The sequence below is a fragment of the Malania oleifera genome, chromosome 11 (genome assembly GCF_029873635.1).
Source record: "Malania oleifera isolate guangnan ecotype guangnan chromosome 11, ASM2987363v1, whole genome shotgun sequence".
Lineage (NCBI taxonomy): Eukaryota > Viridiplantae > Streptophyta > Magnoliopsida > Santalales > Ximeniaceae > Malania > Malania oleifera.
The window spans coordinates 64,700,031-64,722,739 of record NC_080427.1 but is presented as its reverse complement, the minus strand read 5'-3'; the positions used below and the strand labels follow the sequence as shown (position 1 = coordinate 64,722,739).

General features: G+C 37.0%; 1 protein-coding gene across 5 annotated transcripts in view; it reads right to left on the bottom strand.

Annotated features, from left to right (window-relative positions):
- LOC131143501 (inositol hexakisphosphate and diphosphoinositol-pentakisphosphate kinase VIP2-like) overlaps window positions 1-22,709 on the bottom strand; it is a 102,897-nt gene that overhangs the window by 1,799 nt on the left and 78,389 nt on the right. For all 5 annotated transcript variants that reach the window (XM_058091853.1, XM_058091851.1, XM_058091854.1 and 2 more), the window contains 8 exons: window positions 14,113-14,238; window positions 10,949-11,190; window positions 9,760-9,804; window positions 8,205-8,271; window positions 7,766-7,837; window positions 1,390-1,643; window positions 1,240-1,297; window positions 49-216 (listed from right to left, as the gene is read on the bottom strand). In XM_058091853.1, the coding sequence (XP_057947836.1) occupies window positions 49-216; window positions 1,240-1,297; window positions 1,390-1,643; window positions 7,766-7,837; window positions 8,205-8,271; window positions 9,760-9,804; window positions 10,949-11,190; window positions 14,113-14,238 (1,032 nt within the window). The remainder of the gene's footprint in view (window positions 1-48; window positions 217-1,239; window positions 1,298-1,389; window positions 1,644-7,765; window positions 7,838-8,204; window positions 8,272-9,759; window positions 9,805-10,948; window positions 11,191-14,112; window positions 14,239-22,709) is intronic.

The window sequence follows — 22,709 nt, the reverse complement described above, 5'->3', positions numbered from 1 at the left end:
ATATCATTACTCATTTTAGTAGAAAATAAAGAAGGTAAAAATACATACCTCTGTGTTTTCAAACATCCTCAACACAATATAACTCATGTAATCAAGCTCCTTAGTGTTATACAAACGCTCCAAAGCACTGAGGCACACAAGACTATCCTCTCCTTGAAGAGATTCATCCAAGTTACAGTACCGAAGAACATTCATGAGGGAATGGATATGGGATTCCTGAAGTTCAAATATAGTTTTAGAGAACTACCATATGGAATGACAGAATGGACAATTGCTATGCACAAAAATTAGCACATAGAAAACAGTTACATCATAAGCATGTCATAAGCCAAAACAAACCTTTTAACCTTGCCAGGTTGACTAGAAAAGCCATACTGTCCATCACATAAAAGCCAAAGAGAAAATTTGGAAGGGGCAAATGTCATCTCTTCTTTTTTTTTTTTTTTTTTTGAGTGAGAGAGAGAGTAAAGAAATAAAAAGCAGGACACAAGAAATAAGAACTCCAATTTCCTTGCATAGTATAGCCTGAACAAGTTAAATAAAAAATGCATTCGACTTATAAACTGTTTCACTTTGGTTCTTTGAAAGAAAAAAAAAAAAAAAAAGTACAAAGAAAGAAATTGGAAAATTTTCTTCAATACCATGCAGTTTATTTAATCCGAATTTGAAATTTGAAATTCAATAGAAGATTGAAAGTCGGGTTAAATTCTCAACCCCACCATCTAAATAACTGAATAAATTTCTTCTTCCAAATAATCAATAAGGATTTTTAGATTACCACTTTGCCTAAAAGCTTAAGCTGTTTGATTGTGGGTCAATAGTGTTTATCAGGCCTCAACACTTTCCTGCATGTATTATAAGGAATAAAATAATTCTTAACAAACAAACAAATAAAAGCAAGTAAGAAGACTAGAACCCAAGACCTCTTGGCAACCTGCTCTTATACCCTATTAGATTAACATTTTCCCTAAAACCTTAAGCTGTGAGGCTGCGGACCAGCAATATTTATCAGGCTAAACTGGGTTGAATATATCCACTTGCAAAAAATGCATGCGTCATTTTTATAATAATCAAAATATCATAAGCTTAAAACTTAAGAGATATAAAAATGAAAATTTTTTTGCATACGCAATGTAAGGTTAATAGAAGTAAATTTCAGAATATGGAGATCATGTAAACAAGCAAATGAAAAAAGCCAAGATAAAGAAAAAAAGGCTTTTTAAATTATATTTAACTCACTGATGTAAAATAAAGGCGTGTCCGCACGTGTCGGTCAGGCGTCTTCACATTTGCATACCTAATAAAGAACAATGGAAAACCATAGATAAATAAAAAAACCTGAATAAGATGATTATAAAAAATTTTAAATTAGAAGGCACATATATTCACTTTGGATCCAAACGGTATTTGGTTTCTTTATCATCATTGTCATCTTGATCCCTCGACTTTTCACTTGAGGTACTAGATCTTCTTGTGTCTTCATTCTTACTGTGAGGCTTTGACTGAATGTCAGTATCTTCCTTCCCAGTCCAGAAAGATGTTGAATGCTGATCATGATTACTCTTCAATTCAGCAACACTTATTGCTTCTTCACGAGTGTTCCTTAGATCAATCAAAATTTTCCCCAGCAAACGGCGAGCAATCTAAATTGCCTCATAAAGAAATATGTTAAAAAGATATATTTATTTTGAAGTACAGATATGTCCTATTTAACGTATTGAGGCAGCTACATATATGTGACTTGAAGAAGTCAAAGAAGCAATTTACTGAGATGTAAATTGTAAGTGGATCTAAAGGATGCGCATGATGTAAGCACATTGATTCATGTCATACTGTCAAATATACTTTAGTGGCAATAGGATGTGAAATATCTGAATTAATGCCCGCTTCCACGTACAGAAAACCTCAAATGCACATGTTCATGCAATTGGCCTAAATTTTGTTAAATGAATTTTATACCACATTAATGATGTTTAGGACTCCTATAAACGAAATTCAATTTTTGTATTTCTTGAATTCTAAATTATGTACATCCCAATCTTACAATATATAATACAATCAAATATTCTTAACAAGGAAACAACCTCCCTACAGAATAGTATACAATATTCTACTTTTACCCACTTTCCTAATTTACTCACTATTCCCACAGATACTCGGGATTTCAACACTCCCTCTCAAGTTGGATCAAAGACATTAATCATCTCCAACTTGCTAATGAGACCATCAAAGTTTTGTCGTGCTAACCCTTTAGTAAAGATATCTGCAGTTTGTTCCTTGGTAGGCACATAAGTCATACAGGTAGTTCCTTCTTCAACATTCTCTTTGATAAAATGTCGGTCCACTTCCATATGTTTAGTCCTGTCATGTTGAACTGGATTAAGAGAGATACTAATGGCTACTTTGTTGTCACAATAGAGTTTGATAGGAAATTTCATCAGGATCTATAGCTCTTCCAAGAGTTCCTGTAACCACAGTCCTTCACATATTCCTTGAGCAACTGCCCTGAATTCAACTTCAGCACTACTTCGAGCCACTACATTTTGTTTTTTGCTTCTCCAAGTTACCAAATTTCTCCATACGAAGATGCAATATCCAGTGGTAGACCTTCTATCTTCCACTAATCTTGCCCAATCTGCATCTGTAAAAATTTCTACTTCCTTGCTTTCACATTTCTTGAAGAAGAATCCTTTGCCCGGAGAGCCCTTGAGATATCTAAGGATCTTGTACACAACATCTAGATGAGCCTTTTTTGGTGAATGCATGTGTTGGCTTACCACACTTACCGAAAATGCAATATCGGATCTGGTATGTGATAGGTAGATTAGTTTACCAACCAATCTCTAATACCTCTCCTTTTCAACTGGTATTCCGCAGTCTTCGACCCTCTTTACTACTTCAATCGAGGTTTCACTAGGTTTGCATCCAAGCATGCCAGTTTCAGTTAGGAGATCAGTTATATACTTTCGCTAAGAGACACTAATACCCTTTTTTGATCTAGCAACTTCCATGCCCAAGAAATACCGCATTTGTCCCAAGTCTTTAACTTCAAACTCAATAGATAGGAATTTCTTTAATCTTTCCATCTCTGTTGTATCATCCTCGGGTAGGATTATATCATCAACATACACTATCAGAATCGATCTCTTACCACTTTCAGACTGTTTGAAGAACAAAATGTGATCTGATTGCCCTTGTCGATATCCTTGGTTCTTTATTACTTTTGCAAATCTGTCGAACCAAGTTCTAGGAAGTTGCTCGAGTCCATACAAAGACTTCTTGAGTTTACATACTTCTTTTTCTTTACCTTTCTTACTGAAACCTAGTGGTATCGTCATGTAGACTTCTTCTTCCAACTCGCCATTTAGAAATGCATTTTTAATGTTGAGTTGCTATAGTGGCCAATCTAAGTTGGCTGCTAAGGACAAGAGGACCTGAACCGTATTCAAGTTTGCCACTGGTGCAAATGTCTTCGTGTAGTCAATGCCATAAGTCTGCGTAAATCCTTTTGCAACAAGTCTGGCTTTATATCGTTCAACTGTCCCATCAGCTTTATATTTCACTGTGAAGACCCATTTACAACAAACTGGCTTATTCCCTCTCAGAAAATTCATTACATCCCAAGTTCCATTTTTCTCCAGGGCCCACATTTCCTCCATGACAGCCTCCTTCCATTCAAGAATTTCTTGGGCTTTCTGAATATTCTTTGGAATTTTCATCCTGTCAAGGTTAGAGGTAAAAGCATGATATCCTATAGACAAGCTTTTATAAGACATGTATTTAGACCAAGGATATTGAGTACACGACCTGGTTTGTTTTCTAACTGCAATGGGTAAATTGATGTCATCAGTTAGAGGCTTATCGGAAGGGAGCTCATGACTATCTATTACCAGATCGGGATTGAGCGTGGACTCATGGTAGCTTGGAGGTATCACCGGTTCCAACGCTCTTAGTGCCTCAGGTATGAGATTCTACCTGTTCTTTATGTTTGGTTTTCTTGAGTAAACAAGTATTTCTGTGTCGTTTTGCTTTTCTGCATCTCCCCCTAAGTTAAGTGATCTTTTGTCTATGACAGGCCAGGAAATGATGCAATGGGAGACTCAGTAGATGGGTCAAGGAATGAAGCAATGGGAGACGCAGTAGATGGCACAGAGTCGGTAGTAAAGAAATCAAAGAACCAATCTTCACTCCACTTCTTCCCTTGAAGAGAGGGCTTTTTGGAAATAAGGAGTGGTTTCAAAGAACGTGACATCAAGGCTAACAAACAATTTTTTTTAAACAAGGTCATAACATTCGTAGCTGTTCTGGGTAGGAGAGTAACCAATAAAAACACATTTAATGGCAGGCGATTCCAATTTATCCCGATTGCGAGCATGAACATGAACAAATGCATTACATCCAAAAATTTTCAGAGGGAGACTGGAGTGGAGTCGAGAGGTAGGAAAATGCTCCTAGAATTTTAGGAGAGGAGTGGCAAAGGAAAGAACTCGACTCGGCATTCAATTAATGAGATGTATAGCTATTCAGATACCATCTCCCCAAAAATAGTTTTTCATATTTGTAGTGAACATCAATGCCCGAACTACTTCAAGTATATGTCTGTTTTTTCGTTCAGCGACCCCATTTTGTTAAGGGGTATCCACACAAGAACTCTGGTGAACAATCCCATTTTCTTGAAGATAATTTCCCAGAATATCATTAAAATATTTCGTACCATTATCAGTACGTAAAATTTGAATGTCAATTTGGAATTGTGTTTGAATCATGGAGTGAAAACTGACAAAAATTGAACAGACTTCAATTTTATCTTTCAAAAAGTAAACCCAACAAATACAAGTATGATCATCAATAAAAGTAACAAACCATTTCGTATGGGTGCAATTAAGGGATTGTGAGGGCCCCCACAAATCAATGTGAATCATAGTGTAAATAGGCAGGATGGTTTGTACGTGGATGTTGGGAAAGAAGTACACTGGTGTTTTGCAAGCTCACACACTTCACATTGTAAATAAGAAGACGTTTTATTTGAACAAATAGAAGGAAATAAACGTCTTAAATATTGAAAATTTGGGTGACCCATCCTAGAGTGTCATAACAAAAGTTCACTATCTCTAGAAATAGATGTAGAATCACAAATTGCAGTATTACATTGTTCACTCGTTCTTGCTTCCTCAAAGTAGTAGAGTCCCTCATACGCCTTAGCACTGCCAATCGTCTTCCCCAATGATAGGTCCTGGGAAATACAGTGAGATGAAACAAAATTTAACAGAGCAATTGGAGTCTTTTGTTAACTGGCTAATGGATAACAAGTTGCAAGATAACTTGGGGACATGTAGGACAGATTTTAAAGTTATAGAATCAGATATGCGAATACTTCCTTTGCCAGCAATTGGTGAGAGAGATCCATCTACAATTTTAACTTTCAGATTTCCAGCATATGGTGAATAGGATGAGAACAATTAATAAGAATCAGTCATACAATCAGATGCACCCGAGACAATTATCCATGGTGATTTGTAATGGGATATAGTACTTAGGCATGAAAAAAAATTACCTTGGTGAGCTAAAGAACCAGTGGAAGACTGACCCGATGTTTGAATTGAGGAAAGCATTTTATATAGCTGATCCAACTGCTTAGGACTGAATACACCACTTGGAGTGGTATTATTGTTTTTCTCATCTTGTGACCTTTCAGTTGAAGTATTAGTAGTAGCTTGATAGCCACGATTTTTTTGATATTGTCTCGGCTTCCAGTCTGCAGGCTTTCCATGAATCTCCCAGCAGGTATATTTTGAATGACCTGGCTTATGACAGTGCTCGCACCATAATTTTCCTCTTGTGCCTTTTTCCCAGATCCCGCAAGGCTTTTTGAAGTTAAGGCCGAGACGTCAGGCCCATTCGAATTTAGGGCTGGTATTTCAAGCCCGAAACGATCTACCTGTGGCCTTAGCATCACACATCGTCGGCTCTCCTCCCGCCTTACTTCGGCGAACACCTCTTGGGTTGAGGGCAGAGGTCATCAGCCAAGGATTCTTCCCCGTACGTTGTCCAGATCTCGGTTGAGGCTAGCCAAGAACTCAAAGGCCTGTTCATTTTCGAGTCATTTTTTGTATCATGCGCTGTCACTGAAGCACTCCTATTCCTCTTCGATGCTCCAATCGAGCTCCTACCAAAGATGAGTCATCTCCATGAAATACTCAATAACGCCTCTCTCACCTTGCCTCATCTGCCACAATCGGGTCTTGATCTTGAAGATCTGCAAGTAACTCTTGACATCGAAATATGTCTCACAAACGGTGTCCCAGTCGTCCTTACCCGTTGGCAAGAACAAGTAGATTTTCCTGATTGACAACTGCATCGAGTTGACAAGCCAAGCAACGACCATGGAGTTTTCAGACCTCCTTTTTTGCAAGGCTACAACGTCGGTAGAGTCTAGTTTCCTCTGTTCGCCAGTAAGATAACCTAGCCTCCCTTTTCCTTCAATCACCAATTTTATGGATTGAGCCCCACTCACGGAAAATTTTTCCATTTAATTTCTCCACTGAGAGTGGAAAGGCTGTGTTGTCTAGCCCATTCGAATCCCCAATAGATGTGGCCTTTGAGTCGCCGTCGATATTTTCAGAAGAGGTCAACCCTCTATTGTTGACGGCGTCGTTGGCCATAGTTAGCTAAGGTTGAGAAACCCTAGCTATGATACCATGTAAACGGAATTCAATTTTTGTATTTCTTGAATTCTAAATTATGTACATCCCAATCTTACAATATATAATACAATCAAATATTCTAAACAAGGAAACAATCTCCCTACAGAATATACAATCTTCTACTTTTACCCACTTTCCTAATTTACTCACTATTCCCACAGATACTCAGGATTTCAAGAACTCCGTCTCCCCTCCTTCCCTCCCCCCACAAAGAAGAATGTGTGCTAGAAAAGATAGAAACAAACAAATGCTGCGGAAAATCACCAAACATCAATCTGCAATTTATTAACTTTACATCTACATGAAAACATGGTCATATGCAATCATGTTTCTATCATCCAATTCTAATCAAGGAGTAAAAAATTTCAACTTCAAAAGAAATTTTGAAAATTTTAGGGAATTTCAATTTCAAGAGAAACTTCGATTTCAATTTAAAGAAACTTTGGAAACTTATGATAAATTAAGGAAATTGTGAATGGAATTTTGGGAAATATTAAAATAGATTATTTGAACAAGGTAGAAACCAAAATAAAAATAAAAATAAAAATAAAAACCCTCAAAATTTGCTCCTCTAAAATTATCATTTTACATTTGGGAAATCTCCATTGGTATGCCCAACATTGGCTGAAATTCCCAAAATTTTGGGAGTTTTGTTAAAATGAAGTATAACAAAAAAGAAATTGGAGCCAATTTTGTTTTTAACCCTCCAAAAACCAAAATTTTGGTGAAATATATGACCATTTTTTTACATATGGTCACAATGACACTAAGAATACTAACTACCTTTACCTATTCTAATAGGAATATTCTTGATCCTAGGCACAGGAAGCAAGTATCCCAATTGTACATTGACTTCTTTTGTCATATAGCATGTGAGCTTATATTGTTATATATATATTCACATAAAACCCTTTTTCATTAAACAAAATCTACTAGCTGATTTAAAACACATGACAATGACAGATTATTAAAAGGTATTCCTGAATTTCATGTAATATGGAACAGGATTTTTTTTTTGGTTGGTGCAAGTATGGAATGGGATAATAAAACATAGAAATTACCTTTGAGCCTATCTTCAGCTTTTGCTTTGGGTTAATCCCATACTCATTTGGGATGACACCATCTGCAAGTAACTGAAATAACAAAAAAAAAAAAAAAAAAGCACTCAAGCAAATTATGATTATGACCTGACATGACTGGACAATGAAGTGAAATGGATAAATGGTTTGAGTGCTTCATTTTAAAAGAGGAGAAAGACAAAATAGATAAGTGAAACACAAAAGGCATGCCTTGCCTAATAAAGTGAAAAACAGAGACAATTGGGGCTACTCACACTGTAAACCCCACTATTTCCTTTCTCACCCAAAAAGGGGGGTAAAGCCATAATAGTGTAGCTCGATACAATTGGAGGAAAGTCAAGGAGCACACATTTCATTAGGCATTACTAGTAAGAAGAGAAAACATGTTCTTGTTGACGTGTCAAATATTCAATATGAGTACCTGAGCAACATTGAAGAGATCATCCAACCCTTCAAGATTAAGATGTGCATTATGCAAGAGGTCATATCTGTCGAACGTCAACAAGAAGAACATATAAGAAATAAAACTGACAGGCCTCTCTTTTATAATCTCGCTGATCAGGATTTTTAAACAAAGCAACTGTAATCTCAAAGCATGTGATTTGAACAGTGAATATAAGATGCATAATTCATGAGATTCCATTTTGAATAAGAAATTATGACAGAAATTACTTTAAAAGGAGCATAGAACCTGTTCAATTACCATTTTACCTAAAGGCTTAAGTTATTAGGTTGTGGACCAATAATGTATATCAAACCTTAATGCTCCCCCGCATGTGCAGCCCAATTGCACATGGAGAGAGAAACAAACAATGAATAATGCCAGGTAACCATGGCTCTGGTACCATGTTAGATTACCAATTTACCAAAGGCTTAAGCTGTTGGGTTGTGAGCCAACAATATATAGCAAATCTTAACCCATTAGGGTAAATACAAAACAAAAAGAGCAAAATAGTTCAGGACTCCAAAGAAGAAATAACTGACAAATTAAGAACAAAGGAACTCAACAAACAATATAGATGAAGCTCCCCTTTGTGTTGAATATCCACTAGACACGATGTTTGCTTGTTTAAAAGAAAATTTAGTTAATTGATACTCAAGCATGGTTGAAAAGGTAACGAATTACAGCTGAATGTGAACTAACCACTAAGAACTGCAATATTGTAAACAAAATCAATATATCTAACTTAATAGCAACTCTATATCTTGAAATGTGGCCTAACACTTTTATTCGTAAACAAGCGCATAAAATATTATTAATTGAAAATCAAGAAATATTTTTTTTTTTTTAATTACAATAGTTATATCATGCATCTGCGAGAAGTTAAAAACTAACATCATTTACAGCCAGGACAGAGTTGGCTGATGCAATTTTTCACGTTTCAATGAGGAGAGAAATGATGGCAACAATAATGACTAGAAAGACAGACACGCCTAATCAAAGGTCCTACAAGGAAAAGAAGCCTATACAGAAACACATATAGAATACATGAAGATGCACAATTATTTATGGGCTTAGATGGACAAATATGGCAAAAGAAAATTTCTGTATCAAACGTCATAATTGGAATAAGACAGCTGAATTTTTTTAGGTAAGTTGGGATTGAACATCAAGGCACGACTATTATAGATTAACCCATTCCGACTGACAAAATCAAGCCACAAACTCACAACTGACAATAAATTAATAAAAATGTTTGATCACTAACTAAAGCAGGCTTCATTCAAAGACATGAAAGATTCTCCAGCAAATTACCCCTTATTTGGTAAGAATTGAAACACCATAAGGAGTAACATGTACACTAATTAAGCACATTAACAAGACTACTCTTACTGAGACTAAAGTTCAAAATTAATTGCTTAACATAGATGATTATTCTCATAGAGAATCACCTGCTACAAGTAAAATCATAAATGTGAGAAAGGCAAAGTACTAAAACAATGCACCAGCATAAAAGTAACCTCGATTCACTTACTTGCAGGAGTCATAGACATCTGGAATTTGTGTTATATCGAACCGTCTGCAGGCAAGTTAACAATGTAAGCAAAAATGTCATCTATCAACGATTATGTTTTTCAGCTTTTAAATTTTGGTCTAAGCACTCATATTTCTGTCCCCACCAAAACTGATAGAAATTTCAACTTTAAACAAGGATATATATATATATATATATATATATATATAGTAGACGTTGATTACCAAAAATTTTGAAAATACCCAATGTTGGAAGGAGATCCAAACTTTGAAGATCATAACCCCCTAAAAATATCTAATCATGGCAACTAAGAAAAATCAAAGCTCCTAACACAACCATATTGACTAGTAGGTGTGTAATCGGCTCAATACGATTCGGTTATTGGAAAAACTGGCCACTGAATCAAACCCCTTGGCTTTTAATATTATAAACTGAAGCCAAACCATAAACCTTCAGTAAATAGAAAATCAAAATGCTAGTTTTCCAGTTCGGTTTGGTTTAATTTGGTTTTTAAAAATTTTGAACTAATGGGTCAAATAGTTAGCTTACATGGCCTTAGCTAGGCTTGAGCATTAAGCCCACCACGAAGCTTCCATTGCCTTAACTGAGCTAGAGCCTTAAGCTCGCCATGTAAGATGGAGAAGCAAGGAGGACGGAATTGGTACTTATAAGAAGGGAAATCTATTCCGTTCATAATTCCTATGCACAACCAATGTAGAAGGTTCACAAAGGGAGACTGGGCAGCACTGCTTTTTTTGTTGCAGAGGCCAGAGGGGCACTTCCCAACTTAGCTACTTGTCCCACATTGAAAATTTTTAAAAGGTGGGGGAGCCTCACCACCTGTATATGCAGCGTCCCATGCTAGTTGCTTCCTATTCTTGTGAGTTAAAATTTATTCTAAAATAGAAAATATAAAATATTTTATTATTGAAATGATTAAATTATGAATTATGATTAAATATTCACAAATGTAAGTATACAACAGATATTAACATTAATAACAAAAAATTATACCATACATAATTTATTTGATCGATTTTTGGTTTTTATGTTCGGTTTTTGGCTGGAAACCAAAACAGAAACAGAAAAACCAAACTGAAATGTGTTTCAGTCTGGTTTCATTTCAGTTTTTGGTTTATCGGTAATTTTTGTACACCCTATTGACTAGACCAACAATGGTAGAACTTACTCTTTGCGTTCATTATACAAGTCCCTCTCAAGTTTTCTCCAGCGAGCAAACATCAAAAGGAATCCTTCGCTACCACAGGGTAATCCAGCAGCGATACGATCAACGTCAATGTTGGTTTTACCAAGGGCCTTTGCTTGATCATAAGGAGGAATCACATCATATGAACTTGTCTCTGCAAGTTTCTCATCCTCGTCCTTTGCCAGAAGCTTCACTTGTTCAGTAACCTTCTTAGTCAGCTTAACCTATTAATGATACAAAAAACAAAAAAGAAAGAATTAAAATGAAATTATTGCACCAAGAAAATGAAATTAAGATCAGTTTTCAATTAGCAAGCCAATACATCTCTTGTTGAAGAATTAACCGCATGATGAGCAATGGGAGACACAACAGAAAAAGGGGAGGGGTTGTTAGTGTGTAAATAAATCTGTACATTGCCATGGCTAATTAAGCAAAGAATGAATGCAACACACATCTCACAGCCCTGTTAAGTGTTCAATAGCAGAGATCCAGCCAATTACAAACAAATTATTTCCATCATAACTTACTTGAAATTAAATTGGTAGACTAGGTAACCAATATTGGATGGTGCTACTTTGTTATACACTTGTGGATGAATCCACAATACAGCATACATTAAAGTTCCATTGTACACACATTTCAAGACAGTTCAAATTGCATGACAGAAATCTAATTCTTATCAACTCAAAGTATGAGCATTGGATACATGTTTTTGTTAGGAAATTTTTACAATGAATAAACCCTTTCATCTGGAATTCGAGGCTCAGAATAGCCTAATCCCAAACGAAGACGGTGTTGAGTTTCTCAAACAATGATTTTAGAGTTGTAGAGGAAACTTAAGGTGAATCTCATGGGTGAGTGGGTTGATAAAAAAGCATACACACTTAGATTGACAAAGGGGTTAGTGTCACACATATTTCAAGACAGTTCAAATTGCATGACAGAAATCTAATTCTTATCAACTCAAAGTATGAGCATTGGATACATGTTTTTGTTAGGAAATTTTTACAATGAATAAACCCTCTCATCTGGAATTCGAGGCTCGGAATAGCCTAATCCCAAACGAAGACGGTGTTGAGTTTCTCAAACAATGATTTTAGAGTTGTAGAGGAAACTTAAGGTGAATCTCATGGGTGAGTGGGTTGATAAAAAAGCATACATACTTAGATTGACAAAGGGGTTAGTGTCACTGATCAGATTTCGAGTATAACAACCTTTTTCTGTCTAGCAAAGAAAGATTTCTTTGTATTGTAGAAAACTTGCAAACTTCAGGGTGCCAAAGTTTCCATGGGGAAAAGAAAAACACCCAGGGCTATATAGCTTAGGATTAACAGCTTTCTTTCCCTAGCGTAAATGTTTGTCTCAGCACAGTATTCCCGTAGGGGGCTCTCTTTAAGAAAATAATATTTTATGTAGAAAAGGCCTAGGATTCTATGGTGTTGACATGTCCACCTTGCTGGGCATATGCTCAATATCTAACAAGCCAAATAAACTTTGTTTTAAGTTGAACCTACATATATAACAAAAACCAAATAACCTTTTTACATGAGTTTGGCCCACTAAAGAGGTCATGCCCATTGACAAGTAAAAGTTTGACTTGACCAATCCAGCATGACTAGCATACCCGTGGAATGCCTGAACTTATTTAGGAAGAAAAGTAACAAAATGAAACTGAGCCGATACTGCACTGCACCAAAACTGCAAGTGACTTAACCATTTTGAATTTTGAAAAAACACCACATATTCGGAAGTAACCACACCCTCCCCTTGAGCAGAGTCCCTTGCTCAGTAGCTCAGTATGGGTGGACTAAAGCACAGGAATCTTCATAAAACAACATTATTAACTTTCCCAATTTCCATTAATTTGTGTTGTCATTAAAGAAGCACTTACCTCCCATTCAGAAGGTTAGACGTTTGGTCATAAAATAGTGTTCAATATATAAAAGAAAGTAACATCTAAATTCTTAGCTTAAAAAAGGTCCCATATAAATGTTCCATCCAAAATCACTGAAAATTAATTCAAGTGTCTCTAGAACTAGAAAATTTAGCCACCTTAATGTTAAAATCAATTTTACCTAGATTGTGGAACGGAATGGGATCGTGGTATGGCATATGCTCTAAAATGTGGAATGTTAGGTGTATACTTAAATAGATATATTGGTGAAAAAAGTGCAATGGCACTTGTACTTTTTTGGAGAGGATGTTGAGGTGTTTCTAAATCTGGAAGAGATTTGCCATTATAGAATAGATTAATAATGAAAGAAATAGAATTAAAATGTGATCATTCCCCACTTTTACCTAATAAAAAGTCATGTGAAAAGTATTGAATTAAAACTTTGGATTGCTAGATTTACCATTCCAAAATGAAAATATACTACGTTTTGAAATGTTCGTACCAGTACGAGGTTTGCTAGGGTGTTAACATTTTCTGGTAACTGTGTTAAACAGGCAGATTCTGCTTCAATCTGATATACTTGCAAGAAGCAAAAGGCCAAGGAGATCAGGTTATTCATCTTGTATTTTTTTTTTTTTTTGGGTGTGTTTTACAAGCTATATTTTTAATAAGAACAAAATGCCCAAATGCTTCTATTTCAATTAGAATGCTTCACGATGGTAGACTCACAGCTTGTTAATCATATTATATAGCTACGCATCTACTTGCAACAATGCAATATCTACAGAAACATAAATCAAAATACCAAGCATGAAATCAACAGTACCTTTAATAATGATAATGATGAGATGATTAATATAACATTTTTATATGATGTATTCACTGGTCTAACAGCTGGAATTCAAAAAATGCTTCAAAGCCAAGTAATAAGTGGATTTAAAATTTTAAATAAATCAAGAAATCTTGGTCTAGAAAACAATACACCACACCAGAACCAAAAATGTTTGGATTTGATGCAAGGAAAAACAAACATAAAAAACAATAATATAAATTTTCTTTTGGGCACAATTATATATTGTTTGGACAAGGGAAAAAGCATTGAAAAAAAAAAATGTGGCTGCATTTAGCCCTTTCGTCAGATACAGAGGATCAAAGATGGCGTTTATCTATTCATATTAGCTACATGTACATTGTGAAATAAAATCCTGGTAGCCCGATTAGGCCTCTATTGTTTCAGTTAAAACATGATTACCAATGTGGGAAGAAGTTCAGAAGCATTTGAAGGCAATCCAGCCCCATCCAACATCCAAGGAAATTCGGACAATCCATTACTATGAACAGTCCTTGCTCCAGAAGTAATGATCTCATTCAACCGAGCCTGTATACAAAATAAAAACACTAAAATAAAAATAGCAACTAAGATGAAGAAACCCTAGTATAGCATTCTTATAGATGAAGATACTAATCAGGAACAGATGTAACTCACTCAAACAAGACAGATTTACCAATTAAACATGTTTATCTTCTTTAGTTGTGGCAAGTGCCACACCAATCAATGAGATTCATTTTATTCTTCATATTAAAATTCCTTTGAATTTTGAGCTATTCCTTTCCTTTTTACAATGTAAAGTGCCAAGTTGTAGGTCGATTGCATCATCCTATATGTACAAAGTTATCCAGAATCAAGGCTCTAGGTAGAGCTAACAAAATCTATGAAAATCTTTGGGTTATCCAAGTCCTATTTTCTTCACATACTGCCACCAAGTTTGAGATGTTATTTCATAGTTTAAGACCTAAGACCCAAAACAAAAATGAGTTGTAGTTCACACAAGTCAACGATCCAGAACTACGTCCCTCATATTCAGTGATACATATTTGAATCAAACCCAACAAGTTTCAACAAATCACATGACATACAAATATGCTGCTGTAAAAAAATATGAAGTAATGTGGGATATAAGAACCAATTTACTCATCCACCCTCCACACTTCTTCTAGCTTACCCAAACAAGTATTTGACAATGCCAAAGTCTGGTTAAACTGAAGTGCGGAGTATCTCTGGGATCCCATGGGAAGCAATCCCATATTTCCAAGGAGGAAACTACATGTAACTTTGAGAAAACTAAAATTCCACTTCTATATTTTGTTAAAATTTGGGATGTGATTAGGGGGAATTAATGTAGATTGGAGATTTTAGTTGTAAGTGAGTCTATTTTAATGGGATTTTCAGCTAGAGCATTAACTCAACTTTCATCATTTTGGTGTGCAAGAAGAGTAGTTCTATTAAAGTTGCATATTTACAGCCTACTAGTCTTGTGACAGGTATCATTGCAAAAGTTTTAGTGATAGGTTGAGTATTGTCATTGGAGACTGAAAGAAGAAAAGATTGGAAAAAATATTTCTTTCATATATTTTGTTCCTTCGTACAATCCAATATATAATACAATAACCTATTCTAATCAAGGAAATAATTTTCTATTAAATGAAATCAAATCCCCCATAATTACTCACTAATTACTCACTTTCCTAATTTGTTTTTTTTACAAAGATATTCTAGGTTGACATTTTAACACTCCCCCTCAAGTTGGATCATAAATATTAATCATCTCCAACTTGTTAATAAGATCTTCAAAATTCTGTCGTCCCAAGCCTTTAGTGAGAATATCTGCAGTTTGTTCCTTGGTTGGTACATACGTCATACATATAACTCCTCCTTCAATTTTTTCCTTGATGAAGTGTCTGTCTACCTCCACATGTTTAGTCCTGTCATGTTGGACTAGGTTAAGAGAGATGCTAATAGCTGCCTTATTGTCACTGTAGAGTTTGATAGGAAGGTTCACCGGTACTCGTAATTCCTCCAATAGTTTTCGTAACCACAATCCTTCACAAATCCCTTGAGCAATTGCCCTGAATTCAGCTTCAGCACTACTACGAGCCACCACATTCTGTTTTTTGCTTCTCCAAGTCACAAGATTTCCCCAAACGAATGTACAATATCCTGTGGTGGACCTTCTATCTTCCACTGATCCTGCCCAATCTGCATCTGTAAAGATCTCTATTTCCTTGCTCTCACATTTCTTGAAGAAGAGTCCTCTTCCTGGGGATCCCTTGAGGTATCTAAGGATCTTGTATACGGCATTGAAGTGAACTTCCTTTGGTGAGTGCATGTGTTGGCTTACTACACTAACTGCAAATGCAATATCTGGTCGAGTATGTGATAGGTAGATCAGTTTGCCAACCAATCTCTGATACCTCTCCTTTTCTACTGGTTTTCCACAATCTTCAACCCTCTTTACTATTTCTATAGGGGTTTCGCTGGGTTTACACCCTAGCATGCCAGTTTCAACTAGGAGGTCAGTAACATACTTTCTCTGCGAAACACTAATCCCCTTTTTTGTTCTTGCCACTTCCATTCCCAGGAAATACCGCATCTGTCCCAAGTCTTTAACTTCAAATTCAGTAGCCAGAACCTTCTTCAATCTCTCCATTTCTACAGTATCATCACCAGTAAGAATTATATCATCAACATACACTATTAGAATTGTTTTCTTACCTCCTTCAGACTGTTGGAAGAATAGTGTATGGTCTGATTGCCCTTGTTGATACCCTTGATTCTTTAGTACCTTTGCGAATCTGTCGAACCACGCTCTTGGAGATTGTTTGAGGCCATATAACGATTTCTTTAGTTTACACACTCTGTTTTCTTCACCTGTTCTACTGAATCCTGGTGGTATAGTCATGTAAACTTCCTCTTCTAATTCTCCATTTAAGAAAGCATTTTTGATATCAAGCTGTTGTAGTGGCCAATCTAAATTGGCTGCCAGGGATAAGAGAACCCGAACTGTATTTAAGTTTGCCACTGGTGCAAATGTCTCAGTATAGTCAATGCCGTAGGTCTGTGTAAAGCCTTTTGCAACAAGTCTGGCTTTATATCTTTCAACTGTTCCATCAGATTTACATTTCACTGTGAAAACCCATTTACAACCTACTGGCTTCTTCCCTTTTGGTAGATCTGTCAACTTCCAAGTTCCATTTTTTTCTAAGGCTCGCATTTCTTCCAAGACTGCCTCTCTCCATTCTGGTATTTCTAGAGCTTCCTGAATGTTTTTTGGTACTTTCGTCCTGTCCAGATTAGAGACAAATGCACGATATCCTGTAGACAAGCTTTTATAAGACATGTATTTCGACCAAGGATATTGAGTACATGACCTGGTTTGTTTTCTGATTGCAATAGGTAGATTGATATCATCAGGTGCAGGATTGTCAGAAGAAGGCTCAATTACCAGATCATGATTATTCGGAGCCATCACCGGGTCCAACGATCTTGGTGCTTCAGATATGAGGTTCTCCTTCTCCTTTGTTTTCGGCTTTCTTGAGTAAACCAGTATGTCTGCATTGTTTTGTTCTCCTGCATCTCCCCCTGAGGGTAAGTGTTCAGTTGTGTTTGGCAGACCAGGAAGTACTGTAATGGAAGACTCAATAGGCGGGTCAATAGACGGGTCAGAGAATGAAGTAACTGGAGTAACTGCAGATTCAGATTCAATAGTAAAAGGATCAAAGAACCGATCTTCACTCCTCCATTTCTCCCCCTGAAGAGAGGGCGTTGAGAAATAAGGAGTGGTTTCAAAAAAGGTGACATCAAGACTAACGAACAGTCGTTTTGAGACCGGGTCATAGCATTTGTAGCCTTTTTGGGTAGGTGAATAACCAATGAAAACACATTTAATGGCACGAGGATCCAATTTATCGCGATGGTGTGCATGGACATGGACAAATGCAGTACAGCCAAAAATTTTCAGTGGGAGACTGGAAGGGAGACGAGAGTTAGGAAAGTATTCCTGAAATTTCTGTAGAGGAGTGATAAATGAGAGTACTCGACTTGGCATTCGATTAATGAGATGTGTGGCTGTTAAGATGGCATCGCCCCAAAAATAATGTTTCATGTGGGTGGTAAACATTAAAGCCCGGGCGACTTCAAGTATATGTCTATTTTTTCGTTCAGCAACCCCATTTTGTTGAGGGGTTTCTACACACGAACTTTGATGAACAATCCCATGATCTCGAAGATAATTTCCCAGGATGGTATTGAAATATTCCGTACCATTATCAGTACGTAGGATTTGAATATGAGTCTGGAACTGTGTATGAATCATGGTATGAAAATTGATAAAAATGGAACGGACTTCAGTTTTGTCTTTCAGTAAGTAGACCCAACAAAGACGAGTATGATCATCGATAAAGGTCACAAACCATTTTGTATTGGTGCGATTTAGGGAACGTGAGGGACCCCATACATCACTGTGAAACATTGCAAATGGGCGAGATGGTTTGTATATGGATGATGGAAACGAAGTACGACGATGTTTAGCAAGCTCACATACTTCGCATTGAAACTCAAAGCCATTTTATTTGAACAGAGAGAAGGAAACAAACGTTTTAAATATTGAAAATTGGGATGACCCATCCGTGAATGCCATAACAAAAGTTCACTATTTTTAGAGGTAGATGCAGAATCACAAATTGCAGTATTACATAATTCACTCAAACTTGCCTCCTCAAAGTAGTAGAGTCCCTCATATGCTTTAGCAATGCCAATCGTCTTCCCCGATGATAGGTCCTGAAAAACACAATGGGAGGAAACAAATTTAGCGAAACAATTTGAGTCTTTTGTTAACTGACTGATAAATAACAAATTGCAGGATAACTTGGGGACATGTAAGACTGATTGTAAAGTTAAGGAATCAGATATGCGAATACTTCCTTTTCCAGCAACTGGTGAGAGAGATCCATCTGCAATTTTTACCTTCAAATTCCCGGCATATGGGGAATAGGATGAAAAATATTGATATGACCCAGTCATATGATCGGACGCACCTGAATCAATTATCCAAGGACATTTGTAACAAGATGTGGTTTTTAAAGCCGTCAGATGATTACCTCGATGAGCCAGAGAACCAGAGGAAGACTGACCCGAGGTTTGCATTGATGAAAACATCTTATATAACTGATCCAACTGTTCAGGACTAAATACACTGCTGGATGGGGTATCATTGTTCTCTCCTTGTGATCTTTCATTTGACCCGCCAGTGTTGGCCTGGTACCCACGATTTTTGTGGTATTGTCTCGGTTTCCAGTCTGCCGGTTTTCCATGAATCTCCCAGCAGGTATTTTTTGAATGACCTATTTTTCGACAATGTTCACACCACATTTTTCCTCTTTGTGGCCGTTGACTAGGTCCTCCTGGGCCTTTTAATGTAAGGGCTGATGCGTCCGGCCCGGTGTGCGGCCCATCTAATTTTTGGGCAGATCCACGTGCAGCCGGGTCCAGCCCAGCGGAATCATTTTGGGGTCGCAACATTACCCGTCTCCTATTCTCCTCACGCCTGACCTCTGCGAAAACTTCTCGAGTTGAAGGGAGAGGGTGCCGGCCAAGGATCCGTCCCCTCACGTCGTCGAGCTCTCGATTCAGGCCGGCAAGAAATTCGAAGACCCTCTCGTTTTCGAGCCTCCTTCGGTATCGCGTGCTATCGCCGGAGCACTCCCACTCTTCGTCAATGCTCAGATCGAGCTCCTGCCAGAGATGACTCATCTCCATGAAATACTCGGTAACCCCTCTCTCGCCTTGCCTCATCTGCCACAATCGGGTCTTGATGTCGAAGATTTGAGAGTAACTTTCGCCATCGGAGTACGTCTCACGTACGGCTTCCCAGACCTCCTTCGCCGTCGGCAAAAACAAATAAATTTTTCCGATTGATGGTTGCATTGAATTGACGAGCCAAGCCGTGACCATGGAATTTTCGGACCTCCATCTTTGCAAGGCGATGGCGTCGGATGGATCTGGTTTCCTTCGCTCACCGGTAAGGTAACCAAGTTTTCCTTTTCCCTCGATTACTAGTTTAATGGACTGAGCCCATTCACGGAAATTTTTTCCGTTTAATTTTTCCAGTGAGAATGGAAAAACTGTGTTATCATTCGTACTCCCACCGGACATAACCTCTGAATCACCGGTGATGTTTGCAGAGGAGATAGAGTCTCTGCTGTCAGCCATTGTTTTAGCTGGGTTTAAGAAACCCTAGCTCTGATACCATGAAAGAAGAAAAGATTGGAAAAAATATTTCTTTCATATATTTTGTTCCTTCGTACAATCCAATATATAATACAATAACCTATTCTAATCAAGGAAATAATTTTCTATTAAATGAAATCAAATCCCCCATAATTACTCACTAATTACTCACTTTCCTAATTTGTTTTATTTACAAAGATATTCTAGGTTGACATTTTAACAGAGACACTATATCTGGGGCTCAAAGTTCTTTCGTGGGGAATAGGCAGACTGATAATTCTATTTTAGTTGCAAGTGAGGTTGTTGAGGATGTTCGTAGGAGGAAGACAAGGGGGTTCTCTTTAAAGTAGACTTTAAAGTAAATTTGGTACAAAGTGGAATAGCTTGTCTCAATATGAGTGTTTCTAGATCGTTGGAGTTGTCCTCTTGAGCTAGATGTGGTATTCTAGATATTGGCCTCTGACTTATCTAGGAGTGCCTTCGGGTTGTAATCCTAGCTCTGTTGGGTTTTGGAATTCTGTTGTGGAGAAAGTGTTCAAAGAGTTGGACAGGTGGAAGGGTGCTTTATTCACTCTAGGTGGGCATGTTACGCTTGTAAGCACCTATTTTTGTCTAGGCTAACTCTCGAGTCCAATCCAGAGCATATGGACTGTTAAAGCTTGGTACTCATTGATGACCCACAACTTAACCGCTTAAGCTTTTAATAAAAGTGGTAATCTAACATAGTATCTGTTGATTTACTTTAGAGAAGAAAATAATTCTCTCTTATTTCTTAATGATAAATGTACAACCTGTATATAATGGAAGGAAGAAAAGTTCCTTTCACTATATTTGGTAACAAGATACTAATTACCACAAAATCAAGAAACTAGCCAAATATAGGAAACAACAAAATAGGAAACAAACTAATAGAGATATCAGGAATTTTCCAAAATCTCTTTATTCCTAAATTAGCGTAATCAACTAATAATAAAATCAGGATTGCTACAGCAATATCCCTAAAAATCAGGGATCGGGTATTTCCACACTCCCCCTCAAGCTAGGCGTAGATGTTAATCAAGCCAAGCTTGGTACTCAAATCTTCAAAATTCTTCCTTGGTAGAGCTTAAGTGAGGATATCAGCTATTTGCTGACTTGTCTGCGTGTATAGCATACTAACCGTCACATTTTCTATCTACTCCTTTACGAAGTGGCGATCTATCTCCACATGTTTTGTCCTGTCGTGCTACACCAGATTCTTTGCAATGTTGATAGCTGACTGATTGTCACAGAATACCTTCATTGGTTCAGAAGTGATGATTCCTAGTTCCCTCATTAGTCTTTCCAGCCATATTCCCTCACAAATTCCGAGCGCCATAGCTCTGAACTCCGCTTCTGCACTGCTCCAAGAAACTACTAGTTGTTTCTTACTTCGCTAAGTTACTAGGTTTCCCCACACATACGTACAATAACCAGATGTTGACCTTCGGTCAGTTATTGATCCGGCCCAGTCAGCATCAGCGAACACTTCAATATCTTTCCTTGTGTTTTCCTAAAGTACAAGCCTTTACCTAGTGCCATTTTTAGGGAACCACAATATCCAGTTGACAGCTTCCATATGTTCTTCAGTTAGATCATTCATGAATTGACTGACTACACTAACTGAGAACCCAATATCATATCTGGTATCAGCTTCCCAAAAAGTCTTTGATATCAACCTTTGTCCACTGGAACACTATCCTTATTAGCTCCAAGCTTAGTATTTGAGTCCATGGGTGTTTCAACTAGTTTGCACCCAAGCATTCCTATCTCTTTAAGAAGATCTACTGCATACTTCCGTTGTGACACTGAAATTCCCTTTCTTGACCGGGCTACTTCCATTCCAAGTATTTTAAGCTCCCAAGATCCTTGGCTTTGAATTCTTTGGCAAGTAAGGTTTTGAGTTTGGTGACTTTGATCAGTTCGTCTTTATAATCACTTGTTAAGATGATGTCATCTACATACACAATGAGAATCGCCAATTTTCCTTCGTTTGAGTGTTTGATAAACAAAGTGTGATCTGCTTGACAATGAGAATACCCATACTTCTTCATTGTTTCTTTGAACCTGTCAAACCAAGCTCTCGGGGATTGCTTCAATCCATAAAGGGATTTCTTGAGCTTACATACCTTATTCATAGTTGCCTGTGTTTCAAAGCCAAGAGGAATGTCCATGTAGACTTCTTCTGTAAGGTCTCCATTGAGAAAGGCGTTCTTAACATCAAGTTGGTGAAGAGGCCAATCAAGGTTGGCAACAAATGATAATAGTACATGAATAGTGTTTAATTTGACTACTGGAACATAAATCTTAAAATTAAGCTAACTGGGTAAACAATATCTGGCATTGAGTTGGTTATGTATATTAACGATCCAACCAGGCTTCGATATGTTTTTTCATCTACTTTTGGTGCGCCATCATTCAACTGTAGCTTCTTATTTACAGCCATTGGAGTACAAATTGGTTTGCATTTATTCATTTAAAAATTTTTTAGTAAATCTTCGAGATATTTTCCTTGAGAAATAAATATACCCCCTCTTAATTTGTAATTTTGACATGATCCTTGAACTCCTTAAATTTTTCTGTTGTTACTGTCTTGGTGAATGAATCTGCCAATTGCTTATTACTGTGTATGAGCTGTAAATGAATTTCTCCTTTTCGGACGAGGTCCGAATAAAGTGATGACGCAACTTAATATGTTAAGATTTGTTCGTGAAGCTCGATGACAATTTCTCTTCTAAAGTAAAACTCAGAGATGGCACGTTACA